General features: G+C 54.8%; 1 protein-coding gene across 1 annotated transcript in view; it reads right to left on the reverse strand.

Annotated features, from left to right (window-relative positions):
• Positions 1–9,641: 9,641 nt before the first annotated feature.
• The window catches only part of CUNH1orf127 (chromosome unknown C1orf127 homolog), a 16,366-nt gene continuing 10,086 nt past the window's right edge, over positions 9,642–15,921 (reverse strand). Inside the window, exons 7-11 of the mRNA XM_023699385.1 lie at positions 15,548–15,744; positions 15,265–15,391; positions 11,706–11,831; positions 10,888–11,312; positions 9,642–9,849 (exon numbers count right to left, since the gene is read on the reverse strand). Coding sequence (XP_023555153.1) covers positions 9,835–9,849; positions 10,888–11,312; positions 11,706–11,831; positions 15,265–15,391; positions 15,548–15,744 — 890 coding nt within the window. The 3' untranslated portion in view covers positions 9,642–9,834. The remainder of the gene's footprint in view (positions 9,850–10,887; positions 11,313–11,705; positions 11,832–15,264; positions 15,392–15,547; positions 15,745–15,921) is intronic.

The raw sequence follows: 15,921 nt of genomic DNA on the forward strand, positions 1-15,921 counted from the left end.
ACTCCAGCTGCCTTTAGCAGGTCCTAGTCAGGGGACCCCAGTAGGCTTGATCCCCTGATGAATGTGATGGGTAGTCTTGCTGCCCCCCTCCCCAATGAGTTATAGTCCTGCACTCTGACTGGCCAGAGGAGTTTGGGATGTAGACCCAGGGTTTCTCCACGAGTTGCCACTGGGCCACACCCCAGCCCCAAGGGAATCTCTTCAGAGAAGATCCCAAAGCCTTGTTGAGGGGCCAAGGACCTGGAGACAGGACTGAACAGGGCAAGAATGCAGGCTCAAGAGCAGGTGAGACAGGAGGAGAGGGAGTGAGCTGAGTCCCAAGAGCCGCAGCTCAGGCACCAGCCGGGTGGCCCCTGAGCTCCTTTGCTCCTGTCTTGGGGTTTCTGGGCACAGTGGCTCTGATTAGCTGGGGAAGGAGCTCCCAGATAGGGGACTCTGGCTTCCCAGGCTGGGTGACACAGGCTCTAGAGTGCTTGTCCCACAAAGTGGCCAATTGTTAGCAGGCTGTACTTAGCCCCAAGGTAAGCACCCTTCCATCTTCGCCCCGTGAGGGAGCTGCCTTAATGTCAATCATCATAACCATCTCCGCCTCACAGATGAGAACACTGAGGCAGGAAGAGGCTGAGTCTCAGGCCCAAGGTCACCCGACTAGCAAGTAGTGAAACCCAGATCTGGGCCCAACACCCTCGACCCCTGCTGTTCCAAAGCCCAGATCCCCCAGAGAGCAGGGGTCTCTGAGGCTGTCACGATCTCTCCCACAACTGAACCAGACTCCAGAGGGAGGGCCTCAGGCGGCAGGAACCCGGATGTAGCTCCTTGCGTCTCCCCAGCGCCGGCACTAGGGAATCTGTCCCTTCAGCCACTCCTTCTGAAGATTTCCACCAAGCACCCTGGGAGCCACATACTGACACCCCAAGCCTCAAGCTCCTCCTCTTCAAAATGAAAACGTCACATGGCCTAGAGTGAGGGACAGACCAGAGCGAACTGGACGTGTTGCTTTAAAACAGCCTTACAGGGGCTGGCGAGATGGCTCAGTGGTCCAAAGCACCTACTTGGAACAGGCTTGGCAAAGCACAGGGACCGCAGTTCAATCCCCCAGCGCCACATGCCAGCCAGCCCCGCCCCCTGGTGGGCTGAGCAGGCCACACACACACACACACACACACACACACACGCACACTAAATAAATTAATAAATGTTTAAAAAAATAAATAGCCTTACAAACAGGATATGGGGGTGCACACCTGTAATACTACCACTCGGAAGGCTGAGGCAGGAGGACTGCTGCGAGTTTGAGGGCCAACTTGGGTCTACATAGCGAGTTCAAGGCCAGTCTCCATTATATAGTGAGACCTTGTCTCAAAATATCAAAAACAAACCAAAATAAAATAAACGTCCTTGTATCCAAATTTCAAGGAATAGGAAGGACCATGTGAATTTAATTTTATTAAGATGAGTTTTAACCCCCTGGCACAAAAGTATTACCATTCCAGCCTGTAATCTAAGCAAAGTGGCTAGGGAACTATCTTCCATATTGTTTCTACCCCAGTTACCCGGAGGACACAGGTCCGCTCAGACCAGCCAGCCTGTCCTCTGCACACAGTAGCTGCAGGAATAGCAGCGCTCAGGTCTGGGCTGGCCCCGAGTGCGGACCTGAACATGTAAGGGTCTCAGTCCCCTCCACCCTGCCTGGCAGGCACCCTTCCTCTTTCCTCCATCCTGAGCGATCTCCACAGCCCTGCCAAGAGTCGCCTGTGTAGCCAGGAGTCAGGTCCTCTGGGTGCCGGAGTTCAGGGCCCAGGACAAGACACCGTTGGCTTCCTGAGCAGCAGGAGGAGAAAGGGGCTCGAAGGCCAAGCTGCAAGGAGGGAGCTGCCCCGGCTTGGCACGGGGTTTGCTTGCATCTTTTTGAAGGGAGAGATGAAAGCAGCCCCAAAGCTTGCATTCACCGCCTTCTCCTTGGCCCGAGCAGCTGGAGCTGGTCACTTCCAGCTCTGCACTGCCCGGGGGCAGAAGGGCCCAGGCCCCAGGTTCTCCCCCAGGAGGCTGAGGAAAGGAGAGGAAACAACCTGTGGCCAGGATGCCAGCCCACCCCCAGGCCACTGTAAGGGAACCAAGAGGGGCAGTTGTGTGGCTCCCCTGTCTGCCAGGACACAGCAAGGGAGCAGGCTGCACTCTCTCCTGAGACCCAGCAGAGCGTGCCCTGTCCATGGGCAGTGGCCTGAACGGCCTCCTGCAGGCTGCCTAGTGCAGATGGAGAGGAACAGTGGGTGTAACGTGCTCAGCACCGGGGCTGGCACTTAGAGACTGCGTGTGCGATCCTGTCAGACACCATCACCAGCAGTGTCACCGTCATCACCAGCATCATCCAGGTCTCCTAAGCACACCCAGGAGCCTAGGGAATAGAAGCAGCTGTTGGAATGGTGCCTACCCCCTCACCTGTCCCCCTGGGTTCTGGTCTGACATCTAGGGGGCAGAAGGCGAGGTCTCTGGGCTCTGTGGCCTCAGAACTGTACTCTGGTTTGTTTGTTGTGTATTTTTTAGGGAAAGGTCTACAGGGTGTTCAGGGTCTCACTACTGTAGTGATCTGCCTGTTTACAGCCTCCCAAGAGCTGGGATTACAGGCGCACGCCAGCATGCCCAGTCTCAATGTCCGTCTCAGCGCGCCCCGGGGGGAAGCCAGCATGGCAGGCCCAGGGATCAAACCCCGGGCCCCTGCGCCTGCCTGCAGCCGCTTTAATCCCCTGAGCTATTTGGCCAGCAGAACTGTACTCTGGGACTCTTAGCCTTAAGTAAGTAGAAGCCACAGGGGCAGCACAGTGTCGGGGGCAGCAGGGTGCAACACTGCCACGCTGGGACACAGGCTCTGCAAAGCCCAGCTCTCCACACCCAGGCCTCGGGGTGCTGGTGGCCTGGGCCCTCACCCGCAGACTGCAGTGGCTCAGGACGCAGCACCAGGTGGGTCAGAGCCAGGGCCAGGAGGCTCCCAGGGACGGGTGGCAGACGCGGGCTCTTTCCAGCCACGCCTCTGGCTCTCACGTCACTGCCTCCAGGCCGGCACCATCAGCCCACTTCTCAGCGGAGGTGCTGAGGCTAGCAGTCGCAGCCTCTTATCCGGGGTCATATCCTTCAGAGAGCACCACCAGGATCTGAGCGGGTCTGACCAAAGCCAAAGTCTGCTCTTTCCCCTCGAGTGTACCCCCAAGGAAGTCGGTCCCTCTCCTTTCAGGCAGCATGAGGACAGTGGCCTTTTGGACAAACGGCTAGGCAGGGATCTTACCAACCCCGTGACCCCCACCTCTTAACCTTCCTCTCCTCTGTGAAGGACTTTTTTTTTCTGAATACCAAGCTGTATCCCAAGCCCTTTCTATTTTTTATCTTGAGACAGGATCTTGCTAATTTGCCCAAGCTGGGCTCAAACTTGCAACCCTCTGGCCTCAGTCTCCTGGAATTCTGGGATCATAAGCAGGCACGGCCACACCCAGCTAAGGGCAGAGGACATCGTAATGTAAGCGTGACCAGCAGGATGAGCTTAGCTTTTTTTCTTTTCACAGTTAGAGATTTGTTTCACAGTGCATGAGATCAGATAGATGTAGCTAGCATACCCAGCCCAATGTCATAGATATTTTTGCTTAGGTACTGTCTAGGTAAGAGGAAAAGCACATGAATGGAAGAGAAAATACTGACTAAATGCCAACACAAGAGGTCGGAGGATATGGCCCAGGTAAAAAGGGGACAGCAGCCTACTGGTGTCTGCACTAGGGAACCAGCTCCCCAGGGGAGCACCCCACGTGGGAAGGGGCCTGGAATCAGGGTGCCCTGGCCCCACTGCGCTGGCGCACTTCTGGGGTACAGGGACCCAGAATTCAGGGGGAGCGGCAAGTGGACACCTCCGCTTCCACACTGCGGCTGCTGCGGAGCCTGGAGGCCACATTGCCGGTCCCCTCCCCAGGCTGGGCGGCCCGCAGCTGGCTGATGTAAAACACACATGTTTTGACTGAAGCCGCTCTCCCCCCACCTCCTGAAAAACGCCAACATTAAAAGGAGCGTAGCTTTGTAAAACTGAAACTGTAAAACGCTTCTGAAACCCAGCCGGCGGATTAAAGAAACCACATGAAAAGAGACTCGGACGACCTGGACGCTGACTTCCTGTTCAGAAGTTCGCTCAACATGTGCCTCCCACCCGGCCTGGTGGCGTGGCCCGAGGAGGAGGAGGCAGGAGGAAGGCCAGGTCCCGCGGGCCTCAGGGGCCTCCGGAAGTCCCGAGTGTGGCTAACACGCCTGGCCTGGCAACCGCGGGTGTCCACTTCCCTTCCCTGCCTCTGACCTTTGGAGCCCTGACATTGACCTTGACTTTGGGACCCTGGCAGGGAATAACGGACAGGTCTGCAGCCACCGGATCTCCTCCCCGCCTCTGCCAGTCTTTCTTGAAATTCCCGACATGGTCCTCATCCACCCCGGAGTCGGGGAAGCATATGGAGCCCTAGTTCAGTGGCTGGTCCATGGGCGACTCCAGCAGGGCCTTCTTCCACCAGCCATGGAAGCCAGCTGTGGGTTCGAATCCCACTTCTGCCACTTCTTAGCTGTGGGTCCCCCCAAGGACCCTAAAACATTCACCCCATGGGATTATCTGGGAGGCACTCAGGAAGATGCCAAGTGTAGAGTTGGGCATCCACATGCATGGCTGTGGGACAGCACCTACCCACAGCCTCTGCTCCGTGGTACTGGGCAGGGCGAGGCTACGACAGCAGAGTCTGCTGCAAGGAGGCTGGGCTCCTGGGCTGGGAGAAGGAGAGAAAGGAGGGTGGCCACCTTACCCACCCAAGACAAGGGCAGGGCTTTCCATGACTGTCCTCTTGCTGTCCAGCCTTGGTCGTCCCAGCCACTCTCTGCGCTTGGGACCTTCATGCTTGGTGGAGGAAGAAAGGACTAGCTGGGTGGAGATACCCTGGGCTCAAATGTTCTAGTCTGAGACCAGAGGAGAAAAGAGGGGAGACACCTGTTCCTTCATCCTCCTCTCCCCACTTCCCAGCTGCCAGAGGTATCAAGTGGCTCCCTCTTGGTGACCGTGCACACACTCCCGCGCAGACACACGCCCGCACCCCCACAGGTCACTCATGTCACACCAACACCCCATCAGCCACTTGTGGCCACCCCCACCCCCAGCTTCATTACCACCCTCCCTCCGTTACATAAACTCCCCATGCCCTCCAGTGTCCCCCGCAATCACTTACCTAATATTAGGATATTAAAAAATATGGCAAGATTTTAAGAGACTTATTAAAATGCAATTAGCAGCGTGTACGACTTAAGCAGGGAGATTATTTTTAAAAATGACTTGATTGTGCAGAATACCACGCACCTTCCCAAGGCCGTAAACCTGCCAATCACGCACATTCTCAAACAGGAGATTTCCTTGCTTTCTTTGTCCTTCAGGGTTTTCTGCTCACCCCAGTGACCATCAATGTCACCACCCCTCACTCTTCGAGGCCCCCACACACATACGCAAACTGAGACCCCTCCAGAGCAGCCTCAGAAGGTTTCCCAGGGGTGTTAATAAGGTCCAAGGCCAAGCCTGCACTTTGGGAAAGCGTCCTTATCCCTGAGCCCTGAGACCCGATCCTGCGGGGGCGGGGAGGGGCATGGGCCCCACCCTCAGACCGATCTGGATGGGGTCGGATTAAATTGTCCCCTGCTGTGAAGGGGCTGGGGTGGGAAGAGATAACGGGAAGTGGAAGAGGTCCTCAGAAGGGGGTTACTGCTGGATTCCTCTGGGCGATGTGCCTCAGAGACCCCCCCCCCCCGCCCCAACGCCCCCCGCAGCGCCCACCGGCCGGGCTGGAACGGTGTGCTATGCTGCCCCCTGCTGTCCACTCTCTACGCTACAGCTCTGCTCCTGGGACCTGCTGGCCTAGAGAAGAAAGGGGTTGACCCCGTTCCGGTGTCAGTCCTTGCCCGGCTTGAGTGGCTCACAGAGGGGAACCTGCCACCTCCGGACCTTCCATGGCTCCAAACTGCGGAGAATCATTTGCCTCTAGAAACGTGGAGCTGCGGCCTCCTGTGCGGCCCCACCCCTGCTGCAGGAGTTTATCAAATGTACTTGCTACTTCCTGGCATTAGGCTCCCCCTGGCACTTTTATTCCAGCCATAAAAAGGCTATTTCATTGAGAAATAAAGTCCTATCTCCCTGACGTGTAACTCCTTTCAGAGCTCTTACTCAACTGCCAGGCAAAATTTATGTTTCCTGGATGCTCTTTCCTATGATTGCAACTGGAAATTGGGGAGAGAGAGCTGGAAGGGAGAATTTGCTCTCTGGCCCGAGGACACGCATGTATTCCAGTGGTCTAAAAAACCCTGGATCCCCAGTGTGTCCAGGAGACAGACTTCCTGCTGTCAATCTTACCCAAGGCCCCGGGCCTCGGTTTTCTTACCTGTAAAATGGGCAGAACAATTCCTTTCTTCCTCAAAGGGAGGGTACTAAGTGTGATGTGGTGGAGACAGCAAGTCCACAGGAGAAGAATGAAAGCCAAATACGGCTCTTAGTAGGGAGGCAGAGGAATTCTAATTCAAGCCTTCTCCAATCACATCCCAGAGGATGGTTCTCAACTTCAGCAGTAGAACATCAGAATCTCACACTGAGATGCAGATTTCTAGCCCCACCCCCCATGATTGGATCTAAAGTAAGGCCCAAGAATTTGCATTTCTTTTGCAGTGGCCTCAGAGATGCCAAATAGGTGCTCTACCACTCAGCTACATCCCTAGCTCAAAGATGAGCATTTGGCTGGGTGTGGTGGTCCAGGCCTGTAATCCTAGCCCTTGGGAGGCTGAAGCAGGAGGACCACTGCAAGTCCAAGGCCAGCCTGAAGTACATAGTGGGAACCTATCTCCAAACAAACCCTCAAATGGAAAGCACACGTTTCTAACAAGCTCCCAGGGAAGCTGGTGCTATGGAAAGAACCATTCTGAGGCCTTGGAGATTGGGCATGTAGAGTAGGCTGTGGCCTGTCACAAGAATGAGCTTCTGTCCGTAGTGTCCCTCATTCCCCTCCTGATGTCTCTAGCAGTCCCCAGCCCCAGAGACTCAGCAGGTGACAAGTTCTGGCCTGAGCTGGAGATGGGATCTTCAGAACTGAGGGGTCCTCCCTGAGCTACCAGAGACTCTGTTGCCGTCTCCAAAGTGCAAGCCCTGTGACCTAAGGGCAGAGGTCCCAGGCTCCGCTCCCTACTGGCCCAGCCCTGGATCCAGGCTCAGCGAGTGAGTGATGTGTATTAGAGATCACTCAGCACCGGCAGGGCGAATCTGATCTCCTGATGCCCAGAAAACAGCTCTTCCCACCACGCCGCCTCTCTGGTTACGCAGTAATTTGGAGAATTACTGAGTTGATAACTACAATTCCAGTTTAAGTAATATTCAAATACCCAACAGAGACTTGCAGCTGAGGCTAAAAGAGCATGTTGTGATGGAAAGTCTACCACGGAAAGTGGCGAAAATCCGGGGGTTCAGGACTTTGGAGAAAAGAAGAACAATGAATCTGGGTGTCTGGTGCTTAAGGAGGCAAATCCCAACGGGAACCGGCCCAGGGTCAGATGCTGCTCCGGGCAGGAGAGAAACACACGAACAAATGCTCAGACGCCCACTTCCCAGTCGTAGGATTGGGGGTGGGCTGGGGGGTGAGAAACCAAGCCTGAGGGTGGGGGAGGGCTGGCAATATCCCCCCACTCCTCAGCTGTTTGACCTCACAAGAGCCATCCCGGCCAAAATGTAGCCGTTCGCAGAGCCATTGGTTTTAACAAATGACAGCAAGAACCGGGACATCTCACCAGGTAAAAAGCAGACATCCCCAAGACAGACCGAACTCACAAAAGTCGCTCACGGCCCCGGGATCAGGCACAGGTGCTAGCCCGGCCCTGAGGGACTGTGTCACTAGAGCTGTGTCGTGCTGTCCTGAAGGAGAAGAGGCCCTCCCCAAGACCCCAAGCACTCTCTAATTAAACTGCAACCGTCCCGCTTTTGTGAGGCTTTGGAGGCCAAGGGAAGGAAGAGAAGTACCAGGGTCTGTGTCAGCTACATGAAAGGGGAGAGCTGGGAAGAGTGTCCAGAGCAGTTCACGCCCAGACCCTTCCCGCCCTGCAATTACCGCCCACTTACCTGCCTGTCTATGGGGCGAGGGGCTGTTTTAGAGCCTGGTGGCTTCATTGACTTGGTTCTCTTTGTCTCATCTCCAAGGGCATGGGTTAGTTAAACAGGGGCAGACTTGGTGAAGGGTCAGAGCTGATTTACAGGATTTCCTTGTGTGTGTGTGTGTGCGTGCGTGCGTGCGTGCGTGCGTGTGTGTGTGTGTGTAATCTGTGATGCTCAGAAGCTGGGTGGCCCCTGCAGGAAGAAGGTAAGGGATGAATAAGGTAGAAGACAGACAGACAGACGGATGCAGAGAGCAACTCCTGCTAGGGGCACTGCAGGCAGAGCTGAAATGGAAGACGCAGCTGGAGTGGCAGTGGTGCCACCTACAGAGAGGGGACCCCAAAGGTCACCTTTCATTCTGGTGGGGCAGGAGGGCAGCTCTCATCCCTCCGCCACCCCTCTGCGGCCCCAGCTGTGAGGCACACCCCACTGACACTCACCTACCTTTCAGGCTCATGGTCACCCACCCGCCCTGCTCACATACCCTCATCACTGGCCTTCTTTCTGTCCCTCCAGCTCTGTGGGGCCCTCGCGCTTCTGTTACTTTCCCTGAGTGATACCCTCCCCCTGGGCATCCTGACCTTCCCCTCCGGGTCACCCCGATCTTGCCCCTGGAGGCAGCTGCACCCCTTCCTTTTCCCAAACCCAAGCTGGTTATTTCCAGAGTGAGCATGTTTATGTGAAACGGTCCACTCGTGTGTATGACAGGTGCCCAGTTCCACACATCCACCCCCCAGCCCTCCCCAACACACTCACACACAGAGGTCACACACAGGTTTCCTTCTGCACAAAGGACTTTCTCTGTCCTGGGGACCTCCCCAGAGTTGAAACAGTGCCCAGCCCCCCACAGGCACCTGTCAAGGGGCACGGTACCAGACACACACTGTGGAAGACAAGAAGGCCCTAGGTACCAACAGGCACTCACGGCCTGGGCCGGGCTCTAACCACGGAGCCCACCAGCACATGAAGGTCTTCTAGCCCTGGAGCTCTAGGCTCCTGGGAGCAGATGCAGTCCCAGGGGAGGCCGGGGCCACCCTACCAGGTATCCAGGGGCACCCAGAGGCCCAGCTTCCCCTCTAGGTGTTAGGCTTTTCCTGGTGAGGGCTGCTATCCCTGGGCAGCAGCTGCCCGCAGGGAACCTGCCCGGGGGCCTGGAGGGTGGGGGGGTGGCTCAGAGTCACGGCTCAGATTCAAGAAGGGAAATCATCTGAGCTTTTAAAAAATTAAATGGAGTCAGTAATTTGATTTCAGAGAGAAGCTGAAAACCTCGTAATGGCAGGAGCAGCTCAATTCCATGGTGAAAAGGAAAAGCCTTAAATGGGGCTATTAAGCTTTTGCCTGGGACGGATCTGCCTGAAGAAGGAGGAAGGAGGGGGCGCAGGGGGAGAAGTCATCTTTGAGGTAGAGACCGTTTATCAGCCACGACAACCCTGATTATTTATTTATTTATTTAGTCCGCGTCCGGGTGGGCGTTGCCCACGGCCTCATCTCTCTCCTTGGCCGAGTTTCAAATCCCACTTGCAGCCTTGGCTCGGCCTGGAGGGGGTAGGGATGCTGCCCTTTCAGGGAAGCTCTGAGCTCCCACAGCTGGGCTTCTGGGCCAGGGGTCTGGGAGCACTGGTTCTCTGAGGTCGCGGTGGCAGTCCAAGGCATCAAGGTACCAGCTGCTGCCTCGGAGACAGAGAAGGGTGAGTCACGAAAGTGAACCAGTGACACCCCCCCATTCTCTCCTCCCCTGGGGTCCACTAGAGATCTGGGTTCCCTGAAGCCCCAGGGAGTGGGCTGCACACTAGGGAACTGCACCCGCCCTACTGAACCCCATTCCTGATGTGGCTGATGCCCCCCAAGCTCTCCTGGCTGTGATTTGTATCACAAGGTGGCAACAATAACCCCAGCATGGCTCTGAGCCTGCTTATGTCAGGGCTCTGCACTAAAAGCCTCAAATCTGGCCCTCTCTCTCTTTCTCTGGCACTCCCAGAGCTCACCCCAGAGTCTCCACAGAGACCAGCATGGGGGCCTCTCAGAGAGCCCTCTCCACAGAGTGCAGAAGCTTAGGAGGCCCGTGATTCTCAGGGCTGGTGGACCCTGTGGGCTCTGGTGGGTCCCATGGCAGCAAAGCCCTGTGACCCAAAGGGAAGGAATTCCCAGGCTCAGCCAGGCTGGCTACTTCCCGCAGGGACCTGAGGACTCAGGGTACTCAGAGGTAGAAGGCCTGGTGTGCATGTCCCCTACTTAGGCCAACCCACAGTTCCTTAGGGAGCTGACTCCAGACCTGGGGTTCTGTCTGAGGCTCCCACAGACAGGGTTGCAGGCTTCTGGGAGATAGAGGACACAGGGCTCTCTGGAAGACCTGTCAGAGGGCCTTCAGAGCCCACTCTGGACCTCCCAGTGGGCTCAGGTCCCAAGGTCCCCAGGTGGGCACCAGTGTCTGGCTGCCACTCTCCTCGGGTGGTGAATGTGGCACCTGTCCCTGGCAAAATGACGAGTCTTGGTCCCTTTAGCCCATGACTCATTCTGGGGGATGACCAGCCCAGGTGCCCTCTGGACAGCCCCCCAGGCAAGTGACGGTCACTCTCAGGTGGCCCTTTGGCCTCCATTATAGGAGATATTTCCTGGGGTAGTCTAGGGAAGTGACAGGTTCCCAACTCCTCATCAGCCAGCCTGGTCACCCAGGTTCTTGTCCATGACTAGAACTCCTCACTGACCTGCATGAGCCCAGTGATGGCCACATCCACTCCTCCTGGGAGGGGACTTCCTGGTCCATGGACAGTGTCCTGCTGGGGACTTTTGGTTAGTATGACAGGGAGTTCAAAGCCCAAGGACATTTCAGACAGGTCAGGCCTCCGGGAGGGTGATGGAGAAGCAGAGGCTTCTGAGAACAGATGTGTGGCCAGGGTAGTGGAGGCTGGCAAGATGGACTGTGAGGGTCTGGGGCCGGCTTGGACAGCTCCCAGGGGCCCTGAAGACAGTGTGGCTGAAGCAGAGGAAGGACAAGGTAGCCCTGTTTCCCCCAGGGGAGCCTGGGAACAGCACTGATCCTGAGAGGCTCTGGAGGGAAAGGGGGCGGCGGACACCCAGCTTGCGTCTGCAGGCCTGGCTGTTTGCAGGACTGGCCAGGGCTCCAGCTGCACCTAGAGAGCAGCAGAAGAGAAAAACATGGCAGAAACAAGCATGTGGCTCGGGCTCCCTGTGGGTCTCAGGGTCTTGTCCTCAGGCTTATCCTCCGGCTTCCCACCTCAAGGCTTCTGGGGAGTGCCTCAGTTTCCTTGCTGCTGTGTACAGGCATAGCTGCTGTTCTTTTTCTGTCTGAAGCCCCAGGGAGGCCAAGAACCAGGCACAGGATAGAAAGGGCTTGCCCTGGTGCAGGGGGCTGGCTTTCTCTGGCGACTACTCTGAATTTGAGACAGTGACATGGCTGAGGGCAAAGCAGGGCTCCCCTAGGGAGAACAGGGGCTTCATGCCCACAGGACCCAACCCGTGGGGAGGTTGGGTGACACTGGGCAGCGGGCCCAGAAGGGACTTGTCTGCACCAGGGTGACCGGATCTGTGTCCTGGGACCGCGAAGAAGACAGTGATCCTGCTGGAGGGGTCTCCGGTCCAGGGAGTGGCCAGGAGGGAGGAGTTGAGGCAGGCGACTCTGTTCCTGAACCTTCCAGCAAGGAGGCAGAGGTCAGCCTTCCCCTGAAGAAAGCACAAAAAGCACAATCCTGCCCATGCCCACTGGAAGGACCACAAACATCCAATTTCTCACATGGCAGCGTATACAAGCTTGGGGAGGTCACACTCCGGCAAGTGTTAGAAGACACAATCTCAGCTGACTTTACTGAACCTCTGACCTGCAGTGACTGAGCAGGTAGCAGGATGTTTTTGTTTTGTTTTTTTAAGACAGGTTCTCCCTCGGTAGGTCAGGCTGGCTTTGAACTCACTCTGTAGAGCAGGCTGGTCTTGATGTCAGAGCAGTCTGCCAGTGCGCCTGACAGAGCCTCTGGAGTGCTGAGCTTACAAGCTTTTGCCATCATGCCTGGCTTACATTTTTTAAAATTTTTATTTATTTATTTTTCTTTCTGCAAAGCTTTATTCCGGTGGGGCTCAGTCCTTCTTGGCAGCTGCCTTCCTCATGGCGGCCAGCACGTTGCTCGGCTCCTCATGCTTCCTCTTGGCCCGGATGTGCGTCCCCACCCTTTTCTTGATGAACTTGAGGGCGCGCTTGTCCTTGGAGACCTTGAGCAGCTCCATGGCGGGCCGCTCGTAGGGGGCGAAGCCGCACACCTCCCGGATCACGTCCTGCAGGAACTTGGTGTATTTGGTGAGACGTCCGCGGCAGCGGCTGTGCCTCGGTTTGCTCACATTCTTAGTCACCTGGTGGCCCTTGTTGAGGCCCACGGCCATGGGATAGCGGAGGGCCATGGCTACTCTTTTTCAATGGTTGCTGTGGCGGAAGCTTACATTTTTTTAAAGTCGAGGTTTCTGCAAAGAACACCTGGTCCTGACTCGCTCTTCCAGCTTGAATGCCACTGGCTAATCTCATCCTCGAGCCAGCTCCTACTTCGAGGTCTCCTACCTTGGAACCAGACAGGATAGAGCAGTCATCCCTGTCTGAGCACACCTTAGATTCAGCCCAGGCTTGGCCGACACTTCTGGGCTGGATCAGGCTGTGGGGGAGAGGCGCCGTGTGCATTATGAGACCCTTACAGCACCCTGGCCAGGACACGGCAGATGCTGGTAGCATCCTCCTGCCTGGTGGCCACCAAAAATATCTCTGGACACTACCAAGGATGTCCCGATTCAGAACCTCCAGGTTAGAGCTCACACTTTGTAGTCCAATATGGCCTTTTGACATGATTGATGTAGCCTGCCGGGGCATTTAAATAATTTTTCATTTTTTATTTATTTGGTACAGGGTCTCACTATGCAGTTTAGACTCTTAGTGATCCTCCTGTCTCAGCCTCCCAGCACTGGGATTACAGGCATGTGCCCCAGGCATGCCCAGCTTTTAAATACTTTTAAAAATTAACTCACAGAATTTTTAAAACTGTTTTTATATAAGCAGCTTCTGATGGAAAGTAAGATTTGGCCACTCTGGCCTGCATCCCTATGAATTAGGCATGGGTGACAGAAAAATCTCTCTCTCTCTCTCTCTCTCTCTCTCTCTCACACACACACACACACACACACACACACACACACACACACACACACACACACACACACAGGGTTTCTCTTCTCTGGACACTCTCTTTCCTCTCCTGCTTTTAGCCCCCATCATCTGAAATCATTAGGATTGCCTCCCTCAGTAGCAACCACTTTTTTGGCGGGCTTAGAAGAAAAAGATTAAAAAAAAAAAAAAAATCCGTAACCACAGAGTGCTTCGGCACTCCAGTCATTCATGTTCCAACTCATTAGCCGCATATTTTACAAAAGAAAAAGTGCTCTTGGTCGTTCACATTTTGTAAAAATTGCTAGTGAAAATCCAGACCAACAAGCGCTTAGCAAGTGCTCAGCCGGGGCAAGGCAGTCAGTCTGACAAGGCCCGCAAAGAATAAAACCCGCCGCTTTCGCTTTTGCGGGGTGCAGCCCTGGATCCGAAGGCAGCTGGTGTGGAGGGAGAGGCAGGCGCTCTCCAAGGCAACTATAATAAGAACAGAAAGATGGGGCAATGCAGGGAAGGTGCGGGAAGCCGCACTGGGAGACATAAATTCCTGGGAGGGGAGAGGTTCATTCCTGCTGCTGATATTAAATTAATAAAATGAGAAAGAGAACATTCTTTGCCATGTAAATCTTTCCAGGGAGGCCCCCCAAAATCTTCTTCAAAAAATGTTTTTATTGCTGTTGCTATTTTTGTACCTTATTCATTAGCTCCCTGGGAAGGACCCTCACATTCTTCAAAGCCCAGGACAAAGATCATCTTACGCTGGCATCGCCCCCCGAGCCCATCTGATTCTCGGGACAGTTCTTATATCCCCCTTCCAGACTGGACACAGCTGGAAAACACCAGTCCAATTTGGACTCTGTTCCCGCCTGAGCCCCACACCGCAAGTGCTTAGTGAATATTTGTTGGATGAAATTCTAACCCTCCCTTTCTAAAATCAATGTCATCGCTGCAGGAAACTGTTAAAATAAAAGAGCCAAAATGTGTAAAAAACTTTCATGAAATATCTCCATTCTTAGCAGACCGTTAGAATTCATCCCCCATCCTGCCTGTTTCTTTGTTTCTAATTCCGAATTTGGAGCTAGATGTGGTAGGTAGTCCCCCTTTTAATCTTTAAATATAGTTCTGAATATAATTACATTTTTATGCAGCACCGAAACATCATATCCTGGTAACGGGGCATTCTTGCACTATTAACATCTGAGTTAAATCTCCTTCGCGTCTGTCTTCTATTGCGGACAGTTAGGAAGTATAAGATAAAAGTGATCGACATCATTTGTGAATTATGTGTATTTCCTTATGCTGTATTGGAATGGGTTTTGCTCCTGGTGGTTTTGCATGTGTGAATGCCAGGTTGTCTGGTAGCCCAGCTTTCACCAAAAAGCCCTTTCAAGATGTGGGCCCAGCACCCTGGCACGGAGCACACACACCATGTTTAGAGCGAGGCTCCCTTCAGGTTCAGAAATGAGTTCACGGTATGGGACCCCTTGTCAGAGAGGCTGAGCTGTCCACTAAGTGACCTGAGGAACAAGAGCCGGCAAGGACAGAAACAATTTGCTTGGTGCCCGGCGCCTTCCAAGCCACCAGCCCCACCATCTCCTCTCTGACACCACCGAATTTGTACTTTTCAGGCAACATCACTGAAGCCAAACAAGAGTCAGTGCCCCCCACTGAGGGTCCGCAGCTGTCTGGGAGGCTGGCATGCGTTGTTCCCTCTCCCAGAACTTTGACTCCAGGACTAGGGACTACGTCCCTATGTCACTTTTGTCCTTGTGCCCATATCAGCCAGTGTGGCTGGTTGTTAGCCCCAGCCCCAGTTGGAGGTGGGACCTCTCCAATCCAGGAATTTGACATCGTCTCAGAGGAAAAGACTACGAGGCCAAGGCAAGGAGATTTGTGCACTGTCTCAGCAAGCGCACTAGAGCTGCTTCACTTACCGCACACCGGAAGTAGTTCTCCACTGTCCAGAGCACTGGTGTAGCAGACTCAGCAAATTCCAGGCTCAGGTCCACGCTGTAGAAAGCCTGCATTCCTGGGGCACCTCGGGGCTCCTGGCATGGCTGTGAGCATGAGGAATTAGTCTCAAGGGACAAAGTGTATTTGGTACGTCCCTTCCAGCCAGGCTTTACAAAGCTGCACTCCACACTTCCGATTCCTCATGGTGGCCAAGGAAGGATCTCCACAGGGGCAGGAAGCAACGTCTCCAGGATATTGACCTGGGCCTGGAGCAGCGACGCCCCTGGGATGCTGACCACCACCAAGCCCCTGCTCTCCTTCATGATGAAGGTGCCAGCCTGGTGCACTTGGAGGGATTTTAGGCTCAGGGCTCCTTCAAAGTGAGAGCTTCTTTTGACCAAGCCCAGTCTCTGCCTTGGGATGTGGACCAAAACCTCTGATCCTGGCTGGGATGACACTGGAACAGAAAGCATGCTTGACACACAGAGAGACACATTGTGGAATAGGGGGATGAGGTGGTGGCAGGGCCCTAGCTGGTGTAGGAGACAGTGAAATCCTCGCTGTTTGGGGATCACTGCCAGGAGGAGGAGGAAGAGGAAGAAGAAGAGGAAGAAGGAAGAAAAGGAGGAGGAGG

The sequence above is a fragment of the Octodon degus genome, unplaced genomic scaffold (genome assembly GCF_000260255.1).
Source record: "Octodon degus isolate 3935 unplaced genomic scaffold, OctDeg1.0 scaffold00113, whole genome shotgun sequence".
In the NCBI taxonomy this organism is placed as follows: domain Eukaryota; kingdom Metazoa; phylum Chordata; class Mammalia; order Rodentia; family Octodontidae; genus Octodon; species Octodon degus.